This window comes from Amblyomma maculatum, chromosome 3, assembly GCF_055883805.1.
Source record: "Amblyomma maculatum isolate TAMU_Amacu chromosome 3, ASM5588380v1, whole genome shotgun sequence".
In the NCBI taxonomy this organism is placed as follows: domain Eukaryota; kingdom Metazoa; phylum Arthropoda; class Arachnida; order Ixodida; family Ixodidae; genus Amblyomma; species Amblyomma maculatum.
The window spans coordinates 203,305,148-203,323,572 of NC_139346.1; the positions used below are offsets into that span (position 1 = coordinate 203,305,148).

Sequence of the window (18,425 nt, forward strand, 5' to 3'; positions counted from 1 at the left end):
TACCACCTGTCAGAGGCGTGATTCCTCGCTCACAAGGCCGATGAAGTCGATAATAAAATAAACATGCAAGCGTTCCTCTCCCGGCCCATGGCGGCCACGTGACGCCAAAGGTGACTGCGATGGCGGTAAATCCGAAGTTCGTTCCCTGTACCGCTATTGTTATAGATATAAATAAATGATAAAATAGTGGAAAGTGTTTCAGCGGAGGTACTCACCCAGACCTTAGCAAAAGCGTCGGGTGGCGACGCTTCTGGCCGTCCGCAGCCGTTTGCTGCAGCAGCAGCGGTAGCGGGTGTCTTGGGTGACAGCATCGCTGGGCTTTCGGGTTTCCCTCCGTCTGCCGGGGCGGCTGGGCTTGAGCTCCTTTGGTTACGCAACGCCAACCCCTGCTGCTGTTGTTGCTGCTGCTGTTGTTGCTGCTGCTGTTGTTGCTGCTGCTGTTGTTGTTGCTGCTGTAGTTGATGTTGTTGTTGCTGGAGTTGCCGCGCGTACGCCATGCGGAAGGCGGAGCCCACCAGGGAACTCAGGTCCTCGGCCTGCGATGGACAGGGAACAGAAACAGAATCCGGTAGTTGAGCACATGTACAGGCTGCCTGTCATACGTGCAGGTGCTGGATCAGGAGTAAAACATAAAACCAGCCATACTGTGCATCATAATTTTGCCGGCACCGAAATCAGAAGCCTAGCTAAATATCAAACCGTAACGAATGTAACACGTGAGATTGATTGGTCTAAGCGTTTGTTATGGCGCTCCGGATTATCTCCATTGGAGAAGCTATGAGTGCAATCCAGTCACGAAAATTGCTGGCATTCCAGCAGTTCTTACTAATTTCGGTTTAGGAGTTTCTGGCGTCACCTGAAGTGCATTACGCGTCCACTAAACATGAGATAGGTGAACAAAGCTGTATGCACAAGAGCACCCCGAGATTAACCTCGGCCTAAAAGAATTACGATTACTTGCAAGTCACTGGCCAATGGTTAAGTAAATTGCAAAGCGTTTGTGCGAAAAAGACGGCTCGTAGGTTCGGTACATCGTCGTAACTGGCGATCCTTGCAAAACGCTAAAAATAATTAGCATCATCGTCGTCACTATCACCACTACAGTAATTATCACCAAGTCGCGGTAACGTTCAATATATAGGATTGCCCCACAGGTATACGATTCTCCCCAATCAACGTCATACTGCCACCTCTCTGTACCCTCGAAAATGCCCGCCTGTCATTTCAGGATCTGAATTTTCTGTCTCCTAAACACAGTTTCCATCAGCAGTCACTTCGACAGCATACAAGAAAAAGAAAAATGTCCGTTATCTCGTTCTTCTCACTACATTTCCCACTCCCGTGCACTTCGCCTCGATATCAGATATTATGTAAATGACTAAAATTCGTCCTCTAAATCACGCGCTCTCCTATCGTTTTAAGGCGTGGGGCGTTCTACGAGGCCCATCCTGAGCCATCGCGTGCACGAAGTCCGTCCAAGGTCACCGATTCAAGCGGCCAGGAAAGAAAGATAACAGAACGGAGATGGGCGGCGATAAGAAAACGAAGGGACGCTGTCGCAGACAGAAGAGCGACTGAAGGGAGATGGAACAACCTCACTACCGGCGCTGCATCGGGCTCATGGGTAATGTTATTACTGACACGAGCCCCGCCAAATATTTATTTCCCTTGATCCTAGCTATCTGCCTACTATGTTTGTGTCATAATCTCCTCATCACTTAAGCGTGCGGCTGCAGCTCAGAAGTGGAAGTGTTCGGCAAGAGGGAGCTCAGCCAAGATTCCCTCCGTTACCAGATTTATTACCGGAATTAACCGGGCGAACAAAACAACCAGCAAAACCAGCAAGCGCAGATGGTGCGCAGCAGCCGTTCCGCAGTGCTACAGGTGACGGGGAGGACACTCGTCGCACTTGCAAGGCTCAACGTTGGTGTGGACATGCAATACTAAGTTGTGCTCACCGCGGAAACAAAATCCGATCCGCGGCGTTGCAAGGCCGCGGTGCTGCGGATGACGAAGGCATCACAGAAGCGAGAGCGAAGCGGGCGACTACGCAGAGACGGCGTACCTTCAACTTTAGGACGTGGCTTCTCGGACGAACTTTATGCTAGAGGAGCCATGCGGGAGCGAAACTTTTCACTGCGAAAGCGTAAGAAGCGTCAGCGCGAAGCAGTAGCAACCACCACCCAGCCACCGATTCATGCCGACTGCTTAACTAACTATGGGTGTTGCCTAGTTTAGCCGCCGTGTCTTTCACCTGTGCTCACTGAGCTGCCACCAGTTTACTTTAGCCTTCAAATTTCAATACCACTCGTAAGCGCTGGCAAGGTACAAACATTAAATAACTTCGTGCACAGTAGTTTTTGAACACGAAACCTACACAATTAGTATATCGCACTGCATATACAATCAGCCAACTATAGATATACGTGAGCACAGGGTTCTAGCACTTCCCGGCTGCGGTTCTTGACTAGCCCTTCTTTATATAAAATTATACAGATGCTGGTGGTTATTTTCCTCCGTGCAGATTCGTCGCCTACTAAGCACTACTTCCGCACACAGGTCACGTGACGAGGTCGTAGCGACAACGCGTCACTGCCAAGCGTCTAGACAATTAGCGCCCTTCTGAGGCTAATCGACAGGCCGAGATCGTTAACGACAGCACGCGGACGGGCGGAGGCGTGGGATGCAACCGCTGCGGCAAGCAGCCGCGTTAGTTGGGGAGCTGCGCCATGACATCAGCCCCGCAATCTCGGAAGAGGCGCGACCCATCAGCAGTGCTGTTAAGAGCACCGTAGCCACATCAACGGCCAAGACATGTCTGCGCGGGCCGGCAATTACGTAACTGTCTGGGCACTCGGGCCAGACGTGAATGAACGCCAAGCTTGTTACGAGCTGTTACAGGTTTATCCGATACACGTCGCTCGCGGTCTCAACTTCTGCGCCATACGTTTTCATTGTTTTCTTTTTTTTTGCTTAATAATTAACTTGCGTTTTTTCGTTGTTGCTCAGTGCCGCCAGACCCCTGTTCTGCAAGTGCACTGCGACTAGACTTCACTCGCCTCTCACTGCTGTCGACGCTGTTGGCAGGGCATTCACTATTCATGCCCCTTTAAAACACGTAATTACGTAGCATTAGTGGTAACCTTTTCTTTCTTTCACTTTTTCTTCTATCGCGAACCATCTCCTGCATCTCTTGCAGGCTTTTCGTTTCTTTTGTGCTCCCTATGCAGCTCTGGCCACATTGCAAGCGAAGTTGAAAAATGCTTCGAATAAAACGCCAGCCATTTGTGACATTCATATTTGGCCTGCTTGCTTAGCTCCGAGTACGTATAGGGTGTAAAAGAGTTTCGTTAGGGAAGACGGTTATCAAGCAAGAAAGAAATCATATCAATATCTGTCGGAAAACACTGGAAACATCAGGAGAGTACGTTTGATGCGTAAAAACGCTATTTCGGCAGAAATTGGAATAAATTAAGCGGTATTCTTCTATTCAGAATGGCGTCGCGGTGCACCTAGGGTGTCCTCATCGTCAAAGTGTCCTCCACAGTGATCTCCGAAGTGATTATGCGCCGAAATATACAAGAAATTGACCCGCCACCGTGATTGAGTAGTTAGGGTCACGCGGGTTCGACCCCAGCCGCTGCTTTTCGTTAGAGGCAAAAAAGCACGGCGCCCGTGCATTGTGCCATAGCAGTGGAGGTTAAAGAGCTCCTGATGGTCAAAAATTCCGGAACACTCCACTACGGCGTCTCTCACAGCCTGAGCCGTTTTAGGACGTTAAACCCTATAAACAATGAAAACCCAAAATTTTGGCGTCGTAAACATTTAGCGATTGCATTACTGTGTCCGCGGTGAGCAAACCGCAAAATTCCATGCGCGGAAACAAATATCAGCCTACACCAGTGTAAACGAAAGTATCAGTGCCAGTATACTAAGCCTCGTTGTAATATAAGAGTTAAAGAATTCAAGCTGTCAAGCACGCAGCTCTTTAAGCATCACACTGCCCCCACCAGATGTTGGACTGAAAGCAAGCAAACTGAATAAAAGACCACCCATGAATTTACACTGTACGTCACGACTTTGTTCAGTTTTGTAAAGAAAAAAAAAAAAAGATGTAACCTATAGGACAATGTACATACCTACGCAAAATATCAATGTGTTGTGATCGCGAATATACAGTTTAATTTTGCGACGTCACATACATATCACAAAGGGTCTTCCCAGTACGGCAATACCATCCTTACCATAAGCATTATATACGCTTGCTTGTCAGAGATGCCCAGTGGGAGGGAATGACCTCCGTTACATTTACCTTGTCTTCAGTCCTACAGCAAATCATATCTCAAGCGGTTTAGTCGGCCCCGGGCTCACGTACGCGCTTCATCTCGAAGCATTCATGGAACTTCGCAAAGCGGTTAAACTCAGGTCACGTTTTCGAGTATTAAATAGGCACGTACAGTGTACACGTAAGAGGCTTCGTCAGAGAAAAATGTCAGGATGATTCATTCCCACATGAGGCAGATGGGCTCTCCAGACGTTTCGAGAAGCGATTACAGAAGAGATGGAGACTGAAAGCCCTTCTTCCGTGAAGCAAATGCTGAAGCCTTCTCCTAACAGCACCCAAATATAAATGGCGGAAGGGGCAACTAAGCTTACGTGGAAGAGGGATGACGAGCTCAAAGGTGCTCGTCACCGTAGGTTCTGTGTCGTACTTAAAGTGGGGGAAGAAGAAATACAGAAGATAAACTGCAAACACTTTTCGTTCCTGACGAGTTCCTCGTGTCTGCAAATGAAGAGAAGACCCGCCCCAGACACGCTAAAGCGAAGGTAAAGAGAAGTGTAACCGAGAAGATCGGGGTGTTCCCAAACCAGCCCCTCTCCCGCAAGCGAGCTTCTCTGCACAAAGAGTCTTCGTGAGGAAAAGCCAACCTGCCGAGAAAAAGAAGTGAGCGTGCGGCGAAGCGAGCAGGAAGCGTTGTGCGCCTTGTAGTCGTCACTGTGAGCCGCATTTGCAAAAGAATCGCATTTGCTAGTGGGCGGGCGAGCATGGAGTGAAGTTCCCACTCTCCTTTCAGGGAGGTAACGCGTGCAAGCCTCGATCATCGACCGCCGGTGAAAAAAGAAGCGCGCGCGCTAGCGGCCGCATGCCATAGAAACCGCACGAAACGCACGAAACGCACGTGAGCCGGCTGGGCACGATGCTTACGAGGAATTACCCGCTACTTTAGAAAGATAAGAAAAGCAACAAAGGAGGCTCGTACTCCCCGTACTTGCATATAAGAGGCAGATGATTCAACGCATAATATGTGGACGCTCCCGGAAATCCACCTACCAGTCTAGCGGAGACCGTTAAGGACGGGAATGGAAGAGCGCACGCCGCAGTTCAACGGCTCACTCGCTCTGGTCGCGTGTCGTGATCCTGACGCTTGCTTACATGGCTAAGATTGGTGTCGTATTTTTCCACGCACCGTTTTTGCGTTCGCTCTTACACCGGCGCTCATCTGTGGTATCGAAATGAGTCATCGTGCAAACTGGGTGGTATGTACAAAGTAAAAAAAAAAAAAAAAATTGTAGAAAAAAAAAAAAGGCTGCATAATTACAAAAGGGCGAGATGAAAAGCAGCCTAGTTGTAGACGCTGCCAGAGGTGTGGTTGAGAAAATGCCTTACTTTTGAAAACTGCTAGCTGTAGCTAGCTACAAACGCGCCAGTGTCACCTTGTTCTTTGTGGCTCATGTCTTGAGCACAGCTTTATACGCCAGCATCGCGACTCGACATCTGTTGCACTGCTCGTGAACGCAACCACTATGCCCTAACATTATCGCAGTAACGCAGAACGACTGTTTCGCGCAGCGTAAGAAGGAAGCATATTTTACATTCGTGATATAGCACAAATATTCCCACGGAATCAGCAAGCAATCCAGCTAGGTGGTGCCAAAATTTCAAACATACCTACTGGTTCACAGTACCAGATAGAACCTAAACCGAGCCCTGCGGTGTTTCCGTGATCAACCAGTATGCATCTATGCGATGACATCTCATATGGCGACTAAGATATAAATCACGTTGTGCAGCCAGTTACCAAAAGAGGTTACACTCTTTTATAACGTTGACATCGCGGACAGCTGCTGTACACTGCCACTCCATTCCCGCATTGGGCAACCAGCGTTCTGAGAGTAAATTCTCTCAATGTACGGAGGGAAATGAAATTATATCATTTGCAGGAGACAACGTTCGAGAGTGTTGAAGGGAGTCGTGCACTCAAGAGAAAAGAGATGCAACGAATAAATGACGATGAAAAAACACTCGAGTCTCCACACTTCGCCTCCCCAGTTTTATTCTTGCGTTCTGATGCGGCGCTTTCACGTCGCCAGACAGTCGACGAGAAGCTCCTTTTCTTTTCCGTATTTACGTACTCACCCTACACCCTACTTAATTCTTTTTTTTTCTCACGTTCCGCGAAGTGGAAACGAAAGAAGAGTAAAGAAAAGTAAACGCTCAAAGCCAGCGTCGGCAACTGTGCGACCCCTACCCAAGTTTTAGCGTCGGCCCGCACCGAGGCGTGGGAGGATCGCTTAGCGAGCAAAAAAATATATTTCACTCTCTTCACACACGCATATTGTAACAGACTCCGGTGCAGCGGCGGCGTTTGGCCATTTTCCCGTCGTTAGCGCTCCCTCCCGAAGTGCCGAAGAAACGCGCTTAGCGTCATGCCGGGAGAAGCTAAAAGAATAGAAGAATACATATTGCTTGTTAAGCCTCGCTCCAGCCAGCCGCTTCAGCCCCCCTCCCCCCCCCCCCTTTTTTTGTTCATGAGGATTTTAAGCAAAAGCAAACGCGGTTCTCAGCCTTGAAGTAATAGCGCGGTTTGCATACGATGGAACGAGTGCGTCTCAGTTGTTGAGAATAGTGATACGGAAAGAGAGTAGCTCTAAAATTCCAAGCAGGTATAAATAGACGCAGACAATGCAAGCGAAAGGAGTTGATAAATTAGGACGAGTGGGATGGTGCAGGGTAGGACGTAGTAATGCGCTGATGGCATCTGATGACCTGGCATCCCTTTGTGCTGCTACGCCAGATAACTATCAATGCGGGAAATGTACAGGTGCGCAAGTGGCGTACTAAAGGAAACATACTGTGCGCACTCAAAAACCAATTTTATTCTCGAATTCTGCATAGACTCTAGAAACGATCATCAGACTCATTCGGCAGGAAAGCCCTTTGAGGTAAAACACGAAAAAAAAAAAAGGAGAAATTGCACAAGGATCTTATTGATGTGATGTTCCGCGTGCCGCTGTATCACTTCCCACATCGTGGAGGTCTGGGACAATACGATTAAAAACCATACTGCCCTGAACGAAGACCCTTTTTTTTTTTTTTTTTTTTGTCTTCACAACTAAACACACTTCCCGTTAAGATCTGCTTAAATAACAAAGGCATTCATTCTTTGGGATGCTCATTGTTATTTGTGTAAAAAAAAAAGAGAAAAAAGAAACGGAAACAACTGAACATGAATTCCTAGATTGCTAGGAACCGATCTTCCACTGGGATGTAGTACAACGAATACTAAAGAAACAGCTGCCTCTGAATCCTTATGTGATACGTTTTGAGCCGGTAGGCACCTCGGAACACACACCGTATCACCTTGTGATGGTCCCGAGCCTCCAGGCGATGTGGAAAACTAGAATGTAATTTGAACACCCAGACGTTATCCGCCCCGTACGGGGTCAGTTCACTGACAGTGCTGTGTGTGTAAGAAACACATACCGAGCACTGCCTGATCCATCACAATGGGCATCTGTACAATGGGCATCTGTGAGACAATTTTAGTACCGCGCTAGCTAAAGTGTAGCTCACACGCATTATCTGTTGAATAGTTTGATTTGTCGAGCGTCGACAACCAAGAAAAACAACAGACGCACGCACGCACGAACACAACTTATTTCTGCTATGTGCTAAGGAAAATCCTGCCTCGTCCTTATCGTCGGCGCTGTGAGCGAAAAATAAGCATGCCTTATAGGCAGGTGGTAGTTGGCAGGTGACCTGACCGGGCACTGATTGGTCAACGGGTTGTGTGACGTCACGAGATCAGAGGGCATGGCTGAGTTGGCAACCCAGACAGCTTGTTTGAAATGGGAGCATGGCATAGGAATCGAATCTGGGACCTTTGGATCCCAAGTCAAACACGCTACTTATAAGCCACGCAGGCACATTTGTACGCCTTGGTTAAAACAGAGCTCTAGGTGTATGTCGCGTGGTCATCCAAGCAGCTGACGACTGTATGCAAATGAGTATGATCCTTATCACAGATGCGCAAATTAAGGGATTAGTGATCAAGCGAGTAACAAGCGGCACATACAAGAAAGGGATGCGCAAGGACAGGCGCAGAACGGAGCAAGTAACGATATGTCGCGTCATAGTCTACTTCAAAGGGGAAACTTAAGTGTCCCTCAAGTTTTATTTATTGCGCTGCCAGGCAGCTCGCCTAACTGATGTTATTTATGAGGAAAGTACGTGTGTGTTGGATGCATTTATTATGATACGCAAATAAACTTCAAACCCCAATTCACCGGTCTAAAAGTCACAAGAACAATGGGAATTCAAGTTGTTTGCTTGGTTCAGGTCTGCATAGCTTAGTACGCGGAGCTTCCCTGGCAGCTTGCCAATGTCGACGGTTCCAAACTTAACCCCTCGGCCCTTTTTAAAATTATTCCCCTTCCCCGCGCGTCGACAGTCGAGAGGAGTTAAATGTTACTCTCGTTAGAACAACGTCGCTTCGTGTATGCAATGTGGGGTAAAACAACTGCAGGCAACGTTTTACGGAGGAACCTATACAAGACAATGAACATTAGCAGGCTATAAAACGCAGCAAAACAAACCTATTTTACACTATAAGCCACACACACACAAAGAAAAAAGACTACCTTTATGATGAGCTCTGGTTACGAAGAGTTGAATCAAATGCAGCGGCCTGTATGCCCTATAGAACATTTCCCGTCGTTCCTCGAAAAACTAGTTACTCGCTTTTTTTCTTAGATGTCTCTTGGCTTTCTTCGCATATATATATATATATATATATATATATATATATATATATATATATATATATATATATATATATATATATATATACACATATATATATATATATATATGCTCCACAAAGTACAGTGAGGAGTTGGACGGCTTATAACGTAAAATAATTCCCCACCCTCCCCCATCTTACAATAGTAATAATATAATAATTGTTTCGCAGGATAGGAAAGGCGCAGTATCTGTTACATTTCGCGGTGGACACCTGAACCGCGTCAACAATGTCATTAAAACTAGCGCAAACCGTTATAGCACAGTAAGGGTAGCAGTGAAATGCGGATAAAACAGCATCACTGCTGAGATGCTGTCCCAAGGCAAACAAACAGAGTGGAGCTACTAGGTGTCCAAGTTAGTGCCGTTTACTTCGCACGCTTGTTTAGTGCATTTTCGACAATCTTCCAGTCCATTGTAAAATATTCATGACCACGCACTTGCTTTGTTAATAGCCGACCTCGCATGTTAGGATCCGAAGTTATGGCAAGAACTTTTATCAATTGAATTTGTAGTGGAAAACTGCGCTATTTCTCAGGCGAAATAAATTTCAAGAAATCAACCGGGCATGCAGTAATAACCCGTTTCAAAAGGAGCCTTAAATTCACCTTTAAGTCCCAAGGTCTCAGCGGCTGACGGTAGGGTGATCCGGCTAAATGCACTCTTCAAGGTCTGGCGTCTGATGCGATGATTTCTACAGACCAAGAAACGACGCATACCTTTTGTGCAGGTCCATCCCTTTGTGTGTGCGCTACGTCTCTTCCTCACTCTCTTCCATGTCGTCTCTCTGTTCCTCTCCCCTTTGTTTATGACGGCAAACCGGATCTGCATCTGGTAACCATCTTTCCCTCTCCGACCACCACGGCGTAAACGCTCCTTGGTTATGCAGCCGTGTATTAATAGCTGGTAATGCACGCACATCAGTGTTGTCAAGATCCACGAGAAGCTCCAAGCTAAGGTCACTCACTGGCGGCGCACCAAGGTACAAAGAAGAAAATGGCTGCATTACGTTGCGAAGAAGACAATGACGTTAAGCACGCGACGCATGATCAGAACGCTCGTAGATTCCTGCTGTAACCCGTTACCGTTTGGTATTTCGGTTCTAGTTCCGGCTGCGGAATAGTCTGAAGGTAATTCAAGAATGAAAGGATTAGTGAGCCATGGATGATGATGCTACAGAAGACAACATCCTAAGTCTCGTAGACTAGCAGTTGCACAACAGATGCTTAAAGTCCTTGAGCAGATTTTTATGCTACTGGCATAGACTGAACCTATCTAATAGCTGTAAACGTCCTGGCTTGTATGCGTTTTCATTTATTCTTCCGCCACGTTTGCACGTAGATATACACGATCAACTAATATTCCTCGTGAAGGCATCAAAGACGAAATAGAAATATAATGCTCTGGGGGAAAGTTGGCGCAACTGGCTCGTGAACTGACAGTTGCGCTAGTGTGTGATTCGTGTGCGTGCATGTGCTTGTGTCCACATCCAGATTGCGTAATCACGTTGTGCGAGGACTTAAAAAGTTAAATTTCGTGATCCGTATGCACCTCTTGGTAGTCCCCCAGCTCGGCTAATTATCAACGTCCTTCAACTGTTCCGGCGAGGAGCATCACGCAAAATAATTACTATCCACGTCATTCATCGCCCGGCACGGCGCGTAACAATATTGACGCGCGCCTGCAGCCCTACGCCCCACACACCACTCACAAAACGAGGAGATAAAATGAACAAGAAAAAAAACTGACTAAACTAGGCAACGGCATGGACAGTGAGAGGGCGAGGAAACCTATAATAAACGTTTCCATATAATCATCAAAACATCTTATGATAGCTATTGAAATAAAGAAATATAATAGCTGCGGCAGCTGGTTCATCGTACAGTTAGCTTGGTATAAAAACGGGTCTTCTGGAAGCCTAACTCAATTCACCTCAGCAACTTATAAAACGTTAGAAGTTGCATGAAAATTTGGTAAACACGACAAGTAGCGTATGGTGCACTTCACAACATCGCCGCCATCTATACAGTACTTGAGATCTGTATTCGTGGCGGTGGTGTTTGCAATAAGGGTAGTGGTATTCAATAAACACTGACTTCGTGCGCCCACTACAAAACAAAACCTCTGCGAATTAGCGGTAGTAAAATCGGCGATACGAGTAATATATATATATTAGCGCGAGATAGCGACGTCACATGACTTACAGCAAAACAACGACCTATTCCAGGGCGCCCACCGCATCCTCTTTTCCCGCGCTTGATCTGAAGCCTCTTCAAAGCGAGAGCGGCGTTTAGCGGAGCCGCTGCTCGTGACCCGAAGCAGCGCACCTGACATATCTATTGCGGCTCTCATCTCGACAGGCGGGAGGGCCCCGCCGTCGCTGCCCCTCGCAGGGCGAATTTCCGCATGGCTGTCTGCATGGCGTGCGTGCATGCAGTCAGTGTGTGACGCGGTGCCATACAGCATCAGCCGCTGAATGTGCGGCTATTGACCTGACATCCACACACGAACGCACTATGGCGCGTTCCCTTCTCCGCTCTGCCACCTCGCCACATCCGGTGCCAGCCGCACGTTCCGGTACAGCGGCACTTCCTCTTCACACGGCCAGAGATAAGGGTGTGTGCGTATGTCTGTACCTGCATGCGTGTATATGTGCGTGAGTGCATCACGAATAAAAAAGATAGGACCGGTCCGTGTGGGAGCCCATTACGGACACCGCGGTATGGGGATGCCACTCAAATAAAGGGTTGTGTTCATGGCGACCGGAGATTTATATGCCGCTCCTAACTGCTGTAAAGACAGCACTGAACTCCACAGTGCACAGAACCTCGTGCAGCAAATGTTCGCAGATTTTCAATGCAACAGAATTTTAATGGTTCAAAAGCGAAGGCGTCAGAATGCAAGCCTGCCAGTTCAGCGCACAATGAGTGCCTAATAACCCATAACGCTACGCTTGGCACACGATAAATTCATTTATCGAATTTGTTTGATTGGTTTGGTTTGTTGGGTTTAACGTCCCAAAGCAACTCAGGCTATGAGAGACGCCGTAGTGGAGGACTCCGGAAATTTCAACCACCTGGGATTCTTTAACGTGCACTGACATTGTAAAAAACCGAACAGTTAAACCTGAAAGCATGGGAGGCATAAAATATGCCTTATACTAGTGTACTGCACTCTCGTTTCATTGTGGCGATGGTTTCTGGCCACGTTGCTTTCTTTAGGCTCCAAAAAGCGCGGCTTAATGAAGATAAAATATTTTTGAAAAACTTTCTCGCCACCCGATTCAAACCCGCGACTCCAAAGTCGAAATGAACTCCGTGATGACAGCGTCAGTTGGGGACGTGGCTTCAGACATCGATCCACGCGCAAAGAAACTGTCCCGGCGTGACTGTAGTTTGCTTGAGAAAAACATCAAATCAATACTGACACCAGTGCTCCATTTCTTTTCTCTAGGCTGTAAAAAATTCGTTTAAGGTGTCTCTTTCTCGTTGGATTTCTGCAATCTGTTCACATAGCTAACTTTATTATATGTAGTATGATCTAAACCGACGCATTTTAGAGCCGCTGTGCGCTATCAGAACAGGGAGTGAAATGCACGGTGGTATGCTGGGTCTCTAAAAATGTAATTTCCCGCAAGGAGCTGAGAAATAAAAGAATGCGTTATAAGCGCAGTAGAGAACGCATGGCAAAAGTCGCGTAGATCACTTTCGATACGGAGCTTGCAGGCCTCCAGCGGACATCGCGCTCCGACTAATTTCACCGAGTGCAAGATTTTTCCGCGTCGTTCCTTTGCAGCTTTAAAGCCAAGACGACAGAACATCTCTACTGGGGGTGCATCCCTGTACCTTGTGGAGCATATATATAGGCGAAGAAAGCCAAGAGACATCTAAGAAACAAGCGAGGAACTAGTTTTTCGACGGACGACGGGCAATGTCCTATAGGGCATACAGACCGCTGCATTTGATTCAACTCTTCGTAACCAGAGCTCATCATAAAGGTAGTTCACTAGAAAATTTGAATATTGCCAATTTCGCTGTACCTTTGTATCCACCTGGTAAAACAACTCTACCTTTTAGAAGTGGTCTGTGTAGTTACTAAGTAATATTTTTCTTTTTTATTTTAACAAACCTGCTGATGAAAGTGAAGCAGCGTGAGTGAGACAAACGCACCACATTTAACTCATGCTTCGACTATTCCCTTGTGCACTACACAGATATTGAACAGGAGCTGCGGCCTCTGACGATTGCGTCAACTTTGAAACACCTGCCGTGTATTTTTTTTTTTTTTTAAACAGCCTCGCCTCGTTCTGCACCCGCGAAGCACGCAAAACGCATTGCAAATCCCGTCAGCAGCGACGAACTTTTGTCCGTTCTCTCTCCCATCCTTTCTTGCTGAATGCCCTTTCGGCCGGGCACACTGCCACTGACCAAACCGTCCAGTGACGCGATGCACGGCGGGTGCGCTGCGCCTCAACGTCTGACACACATAAGCGTCTTGAAAAGAACTGACGTCACAGGGGCAGCAGCGTGCGACAAGTAGTCTCCCATACATGCGCCGGTCATTCGCTGTGTTTCTGGTGTTTCGAGCGCCTTTTCGTTCTGACAGACGTCGCAAAGGTCAAGACACGCATGTTCTAGTTTAGTGTATGCTCAAATACGTGACCACTGACCGGCAGAATGGCCGTCGAAACCTCGACTACACAATGCGCGCGCGGCGCCACTGCGCACGATGCTAGGCTAATATGCGGATGAGCATATATAGGCGCTCAAGGTATGCAGCAGAGATAGGTTTGCACCTATAATTATGTTTGTGCAAAGCGGAACCTGCCCCGTTTGAAATCTGTAGCTTCAGTATAGCAAGCGGACCTCACGATATTGCACTCGGTTGTGTTAAACGACGCAGCACTTAATGTGACCCATCGAATGCCACTCAGCGCCCGTTGAAATCGCGCGCAAAGCCGTTTCCACGGAAGCTTCCTTCCGCACACTTTATTACGTGCACGGCTACGAGCGCCGAGAAGGGCGCCGAACAACTTGCTCATCTTGACCCATCGAAAACAGACGCGCGTAAGTACAATAACATCAGTCGATTTTTTTTTCTTCTCTGCTTTTCGTTCTTCCTCTTCGTTTTTATTCTGCGGTTGGCAGAAAAAAAGGGTACCAAGAAACATTGATCAATTTCGATAAGTTCCCGTATGAGACGGGACTAAAATATGGACGAGAGAACTGTTCTCCTCTCCCCGCCTTTCTTACCATATCTCAGCCTTGATGAGGAAGCAAGAGATAAATAGTGCCCACGTGCTTTTGGGACAAACTGAGAGGCCAGGATTTAAAACCACGCCGTCAATTCAATAAGAAAGAAAGTGTTTTTTTTTTTTCTACAAGACAATAGAAGTTAAAAATCCACTACATGCAGCTAGTCCCCACCTCCTATCCGCCTCATTTTCTGTTGGCTACTTCTCTGCGTGTACCGTACTACCCGATTCTACAATTCCAACATGTAGATTAATCAGGCGAGAATGCGTGCTTTAATTCGTGTGCAACGGATCTCTGTGTCAGTTTCCCTCGTGGCCCTTGCATGGAGATGACACACCCCTACTATGCACCTAATCAGCGATATGCAAGTTCCATCGTATGAAGTACGGTGTGAGCCCTGTACCAAAAATGCCACCTGAAACGATACAAAAGTGTGCAGCGCTGTCAAAGCGCAGCGCTGCGCTATCAAAGACGGATGTGGTTCAAACCGCTACAAACGGCGAAGCGATTCGCAGCAGACAGAATTGTCGCCAGCTGTGCGGCTTCACACTGCTGCAGGCAGAACCAGAGTGTACGGAAGAGAGCGCAACAGAAACGGAAAAGCGCTTCAACGGGCTCTTTATGCGGCTCGCGAAGGGGCAGAGCGAGTGTTTCTCTCGGCGCTTAGAGACAAATCTCTCGGAGAGGAGCTTTTAAAAGCACTTCAGGCGCCCGGAGGAAAAGCTGTCGGCAGAGCTCGGCTTCCCGTGAGCCGTTGTAACTGCGATGGGAAAGCTCATGAATGAAGCCAGACCGTTTCGGGCGCGAACGCACAGACGGGTCTTTTCGCCAATGAACCTGCTGCTCGCCAGGCTGTGAGCACTGCGATAATAACAATAAGAGAACCTCGGGAATCCTAAAGTTATGGAATCGGGTCGTTCCGAGAAGAGACGCCACGTAAGGGCGACACTAACAACGCCCAGCAGCTGGGAGAAAGCTCTTTAAACGAGGCGCTTTTCTTTCGGGTCCTTTCGGCGCAGCTCAGTAAAAATTGCCCGTAATCTCGTCTCCTGTGAGTGCATTCCTTTCTATTCCTTTCTTGTTATCAACAAACAGGTACTGATTAAAGGCTTATCAACATTTCTGCTCATTTGTCGCTCACGCCTTCACTGCCTAGATATAGCAATTCGGTACATACGATGCGACAGTTGCACTAGACTACGAGTTCCACTAGCGCACTAGTTTTAAGTGAAAGCGCACTACGCGTAACGCGAGTCATGTTCAGATAGGGCAGTTCAGTTCAGTCGTTCAGTCGTGTCCGACTCTTCGTGACCCTATGGACCAAGTCACGCCACGCTTTCCGGTCTCTCACTATCTTCCTAATATCACATAACTTCATCTGCAGTGCCTCGAGGATGCCATCTAACCATCGCGTTCGCTGCCTACCCCTTCTCCGGCGACCCTCAACTTTTCCAACATCAAATCTTTCTCCAGCGACTCCTCTCTTCTCATCAGATGACCAAAGTAGCTGAGCTTTAACTTTAGAATTCGACCCTCCAATGAGTAGTCAGGGTTTATTGTTGACAATATTGACTGATTTGATCTTCTGGCAGTCCAAGGAACTCTCAAGAGTCTTCGCCAGCACCACAATTCAAACGCGGCAATTCTTCGGCGGTCAGCCTTTTTCTTCATGGATCACTGCCTTGTCGTGGCGGAGGGGCTTGCGAAACTCGATGAAGTCGTGAGCTCTGCTGTGTAGGGCCACCCAAGATAGACAGGTCACGGCAGAGAGTTCTGACAAAATGTGATTCACTGGAGAAGGTAATGGCAACCCACTCCAGTATTTCCTGCCAAGAAAACCCTATGGCCAGTCAGATAGGGCACATACTATAAATACATGAAGCAGCCTGACCAATAGCGCGACTCGATCAAGAGGTATGAAGTCATCCGCGTGGCTATAATACTAAAAGTAAAAAATATTGGCTAAACTAGGAAATGGTCGAGAGATTAACACGAATCTGGGAGCGAAATAGCGAGGCGCGAGAGCAACACTCGTCTGGCGGCACTCGCGTCAGCGACATCACTCGAAAGAGGCAACGTCGGTAGTGAAAGGCAAAGGCGATAAGGTAGACTCCGTGCCGTTAGTTGTATTAAAGCAATTATCAAATTAATAGCGATTACACCCGAAACGCGAGATATACCGCCGTGATCGGGTATCCATTATTTCTGTACATAGTTCTTTTGCAAGCTCCAATTTGTTAGCAAAATAGCGGTTTTGCATCTATAGCGTTCCTGTAGAGGATGTCGAGTAAAAAGCAACTACTAGACAGGGGGTTCTCTCTTTACATATGTATGTAAGAGACGAGAAGTATGCAGAGCCATACTCACTCCTCAATGCCTACCTCCCAATCTGCTGGTGTTGTCCAGAAAGTAAGAAAGGGTGTCACACATTTTAGCCAGAGCTCCGCATATTCAGTGAGAAACGGATAGAAGGCTGGTTTTAGAAATACTCGCCCCTCGCCTAGCTCCAAACCATTGAAGATATATGTCTAGGTCTAATGCCCTGAATAATATAAAACGAACCCATGACGTCACGTCCTTCCCCGTTCCGTAAGACATATAAACGCACAAAGAAAAGAAAAGTAATGCAACTCCACTTCTTGCTCCTGGGCCAGCAATTACAGGACCTTCTCTCGGAAAAAAAACCCTCTCTGCCCTCCTCCTTTGATATCTCGGGCGATTAAATGCAATAGATGGAACGTCGCGGTGAAGGGGAAGAAGCGTCGATGGAAGAGGGGTAGCCTTCAACTTTCCGGACAGGCTGTACTTAGAGTCAGGAGCCCGCTCGACAAGATGCGCCAGTTAGGCCACTAGGAAGAGGATGCCGGCAAGGCGGCCGTCGGCAAAATGCCCCTGAGAACTCGGTCAGCGGGCCGCGAGGGACGTCCACCGAACGGGACAACTCGGCCCGATAACTCCGCGCCATACGCGAAGGAGCGCATGCTTCCGCTGTAATGCAGAGGTGACACGAATCGATGAGCACATAAAGGTTCGAAATGGCTAAGCAGACGCTGTAAGCATACGGCTGATCATCGTTTTCCATATACCTTTAGACTTCGGCTGAGAGGTGGTCAGTTGCCAGAGGTCAGTACTAATCTGCTCTGGAAATGTCCCCGTGCCGTCTGAGTCTGAAATATTGTTGTTTACACGCACGGGTTGCCCTTTTCGATGAAAAACCCGAAAAGCACAAATATAAAAGTACGGCGAGTTCATTTTTCGATATTCAGTTCTAACTGAAAAAGTCGGTATTCTTGACATGCATGCCAAGCTGCGTGTATTGAGTGGAAGTTATGATCAAATGAGAGAAATTAACCAAGTAAGTGAGGCCGCACAGCCATTGTAAGAGGTTGGTGCAGTTATATATATTAGCGAAGTTGCGCGTTCTGAAGTAATGTCAGCTGCTTGACAGGTATCTTCAAGCCCGACCACGGGCTTCTGTTGCTCTGCATGGTTTTTCTTTGACGTGCCCCGCTAAAGGTAGATATATGGCCAGATAGATGCTGAACCGCTTCGAAAAAAAGTCATGTTCTGGCTGTGGTGGCTCAGAGACAGTCCTATCACCGAAGCACAACGCAGGCCACGAGATGTACACAACTCAGTAGCACTGCAACGCAGTTTTTGAACGTTGTCGAGAAAAAAAAAAAAAAAGAAGAAAGAAAAGTAACTCGAAAAGTAAACTATATGTACATGTCAATGTAAAAAAAAAAAAAAAGAAAGAAAGAAAAAACGAGACATTTCATCGACATGCAGCCAGCAATTGCGCGCGAAGTGAAAGTTAGAAGTACACTGTTATTTTCTATTTATTTATTTATTTTTTTGCTTTCTTATTTTTCTAACGTGCTTGCTAAATAAGAACGACCCACTATGACTTCAAATTTTGATGTTCGCTGCCGAAGTGAAAATAAATTTCCTCCCAAAGTTGGAGCTGCGAATTACCTTCGATATTGCTCGCATCTTGACACCTTCAGAAAAAGAAGCCCGCTTGTTGCGGCGTTACAAAACAACGTCCGCGCTGGCATTTTGTAAAGCGGAACGCACATAACTGCCAT

The 18,425-nt window shown here is 47.3% G+C and overlaps 1 protein-coding gene across 1 annotated transcript in view; it reads right to left on the reverse strand.

The window, feature by feature from the left end:
- LOC146197464 (uncharacterized) overlaps positions 1–18,425 on the reverse strand; it is a 167,256-nt gene that overhangs the window by 35,905 nt on the left and 112,926 nt on the right. The window contains exon 5 of the mRNA XM_084599290.1: positions 216–536. Within this exon, the coding sequence (XP_084455416.1) occupies positions 216–536 (321 nt within the window). The remainder of the gene's footprint in view (positions 1–215; positions 537–18,425) is intronic.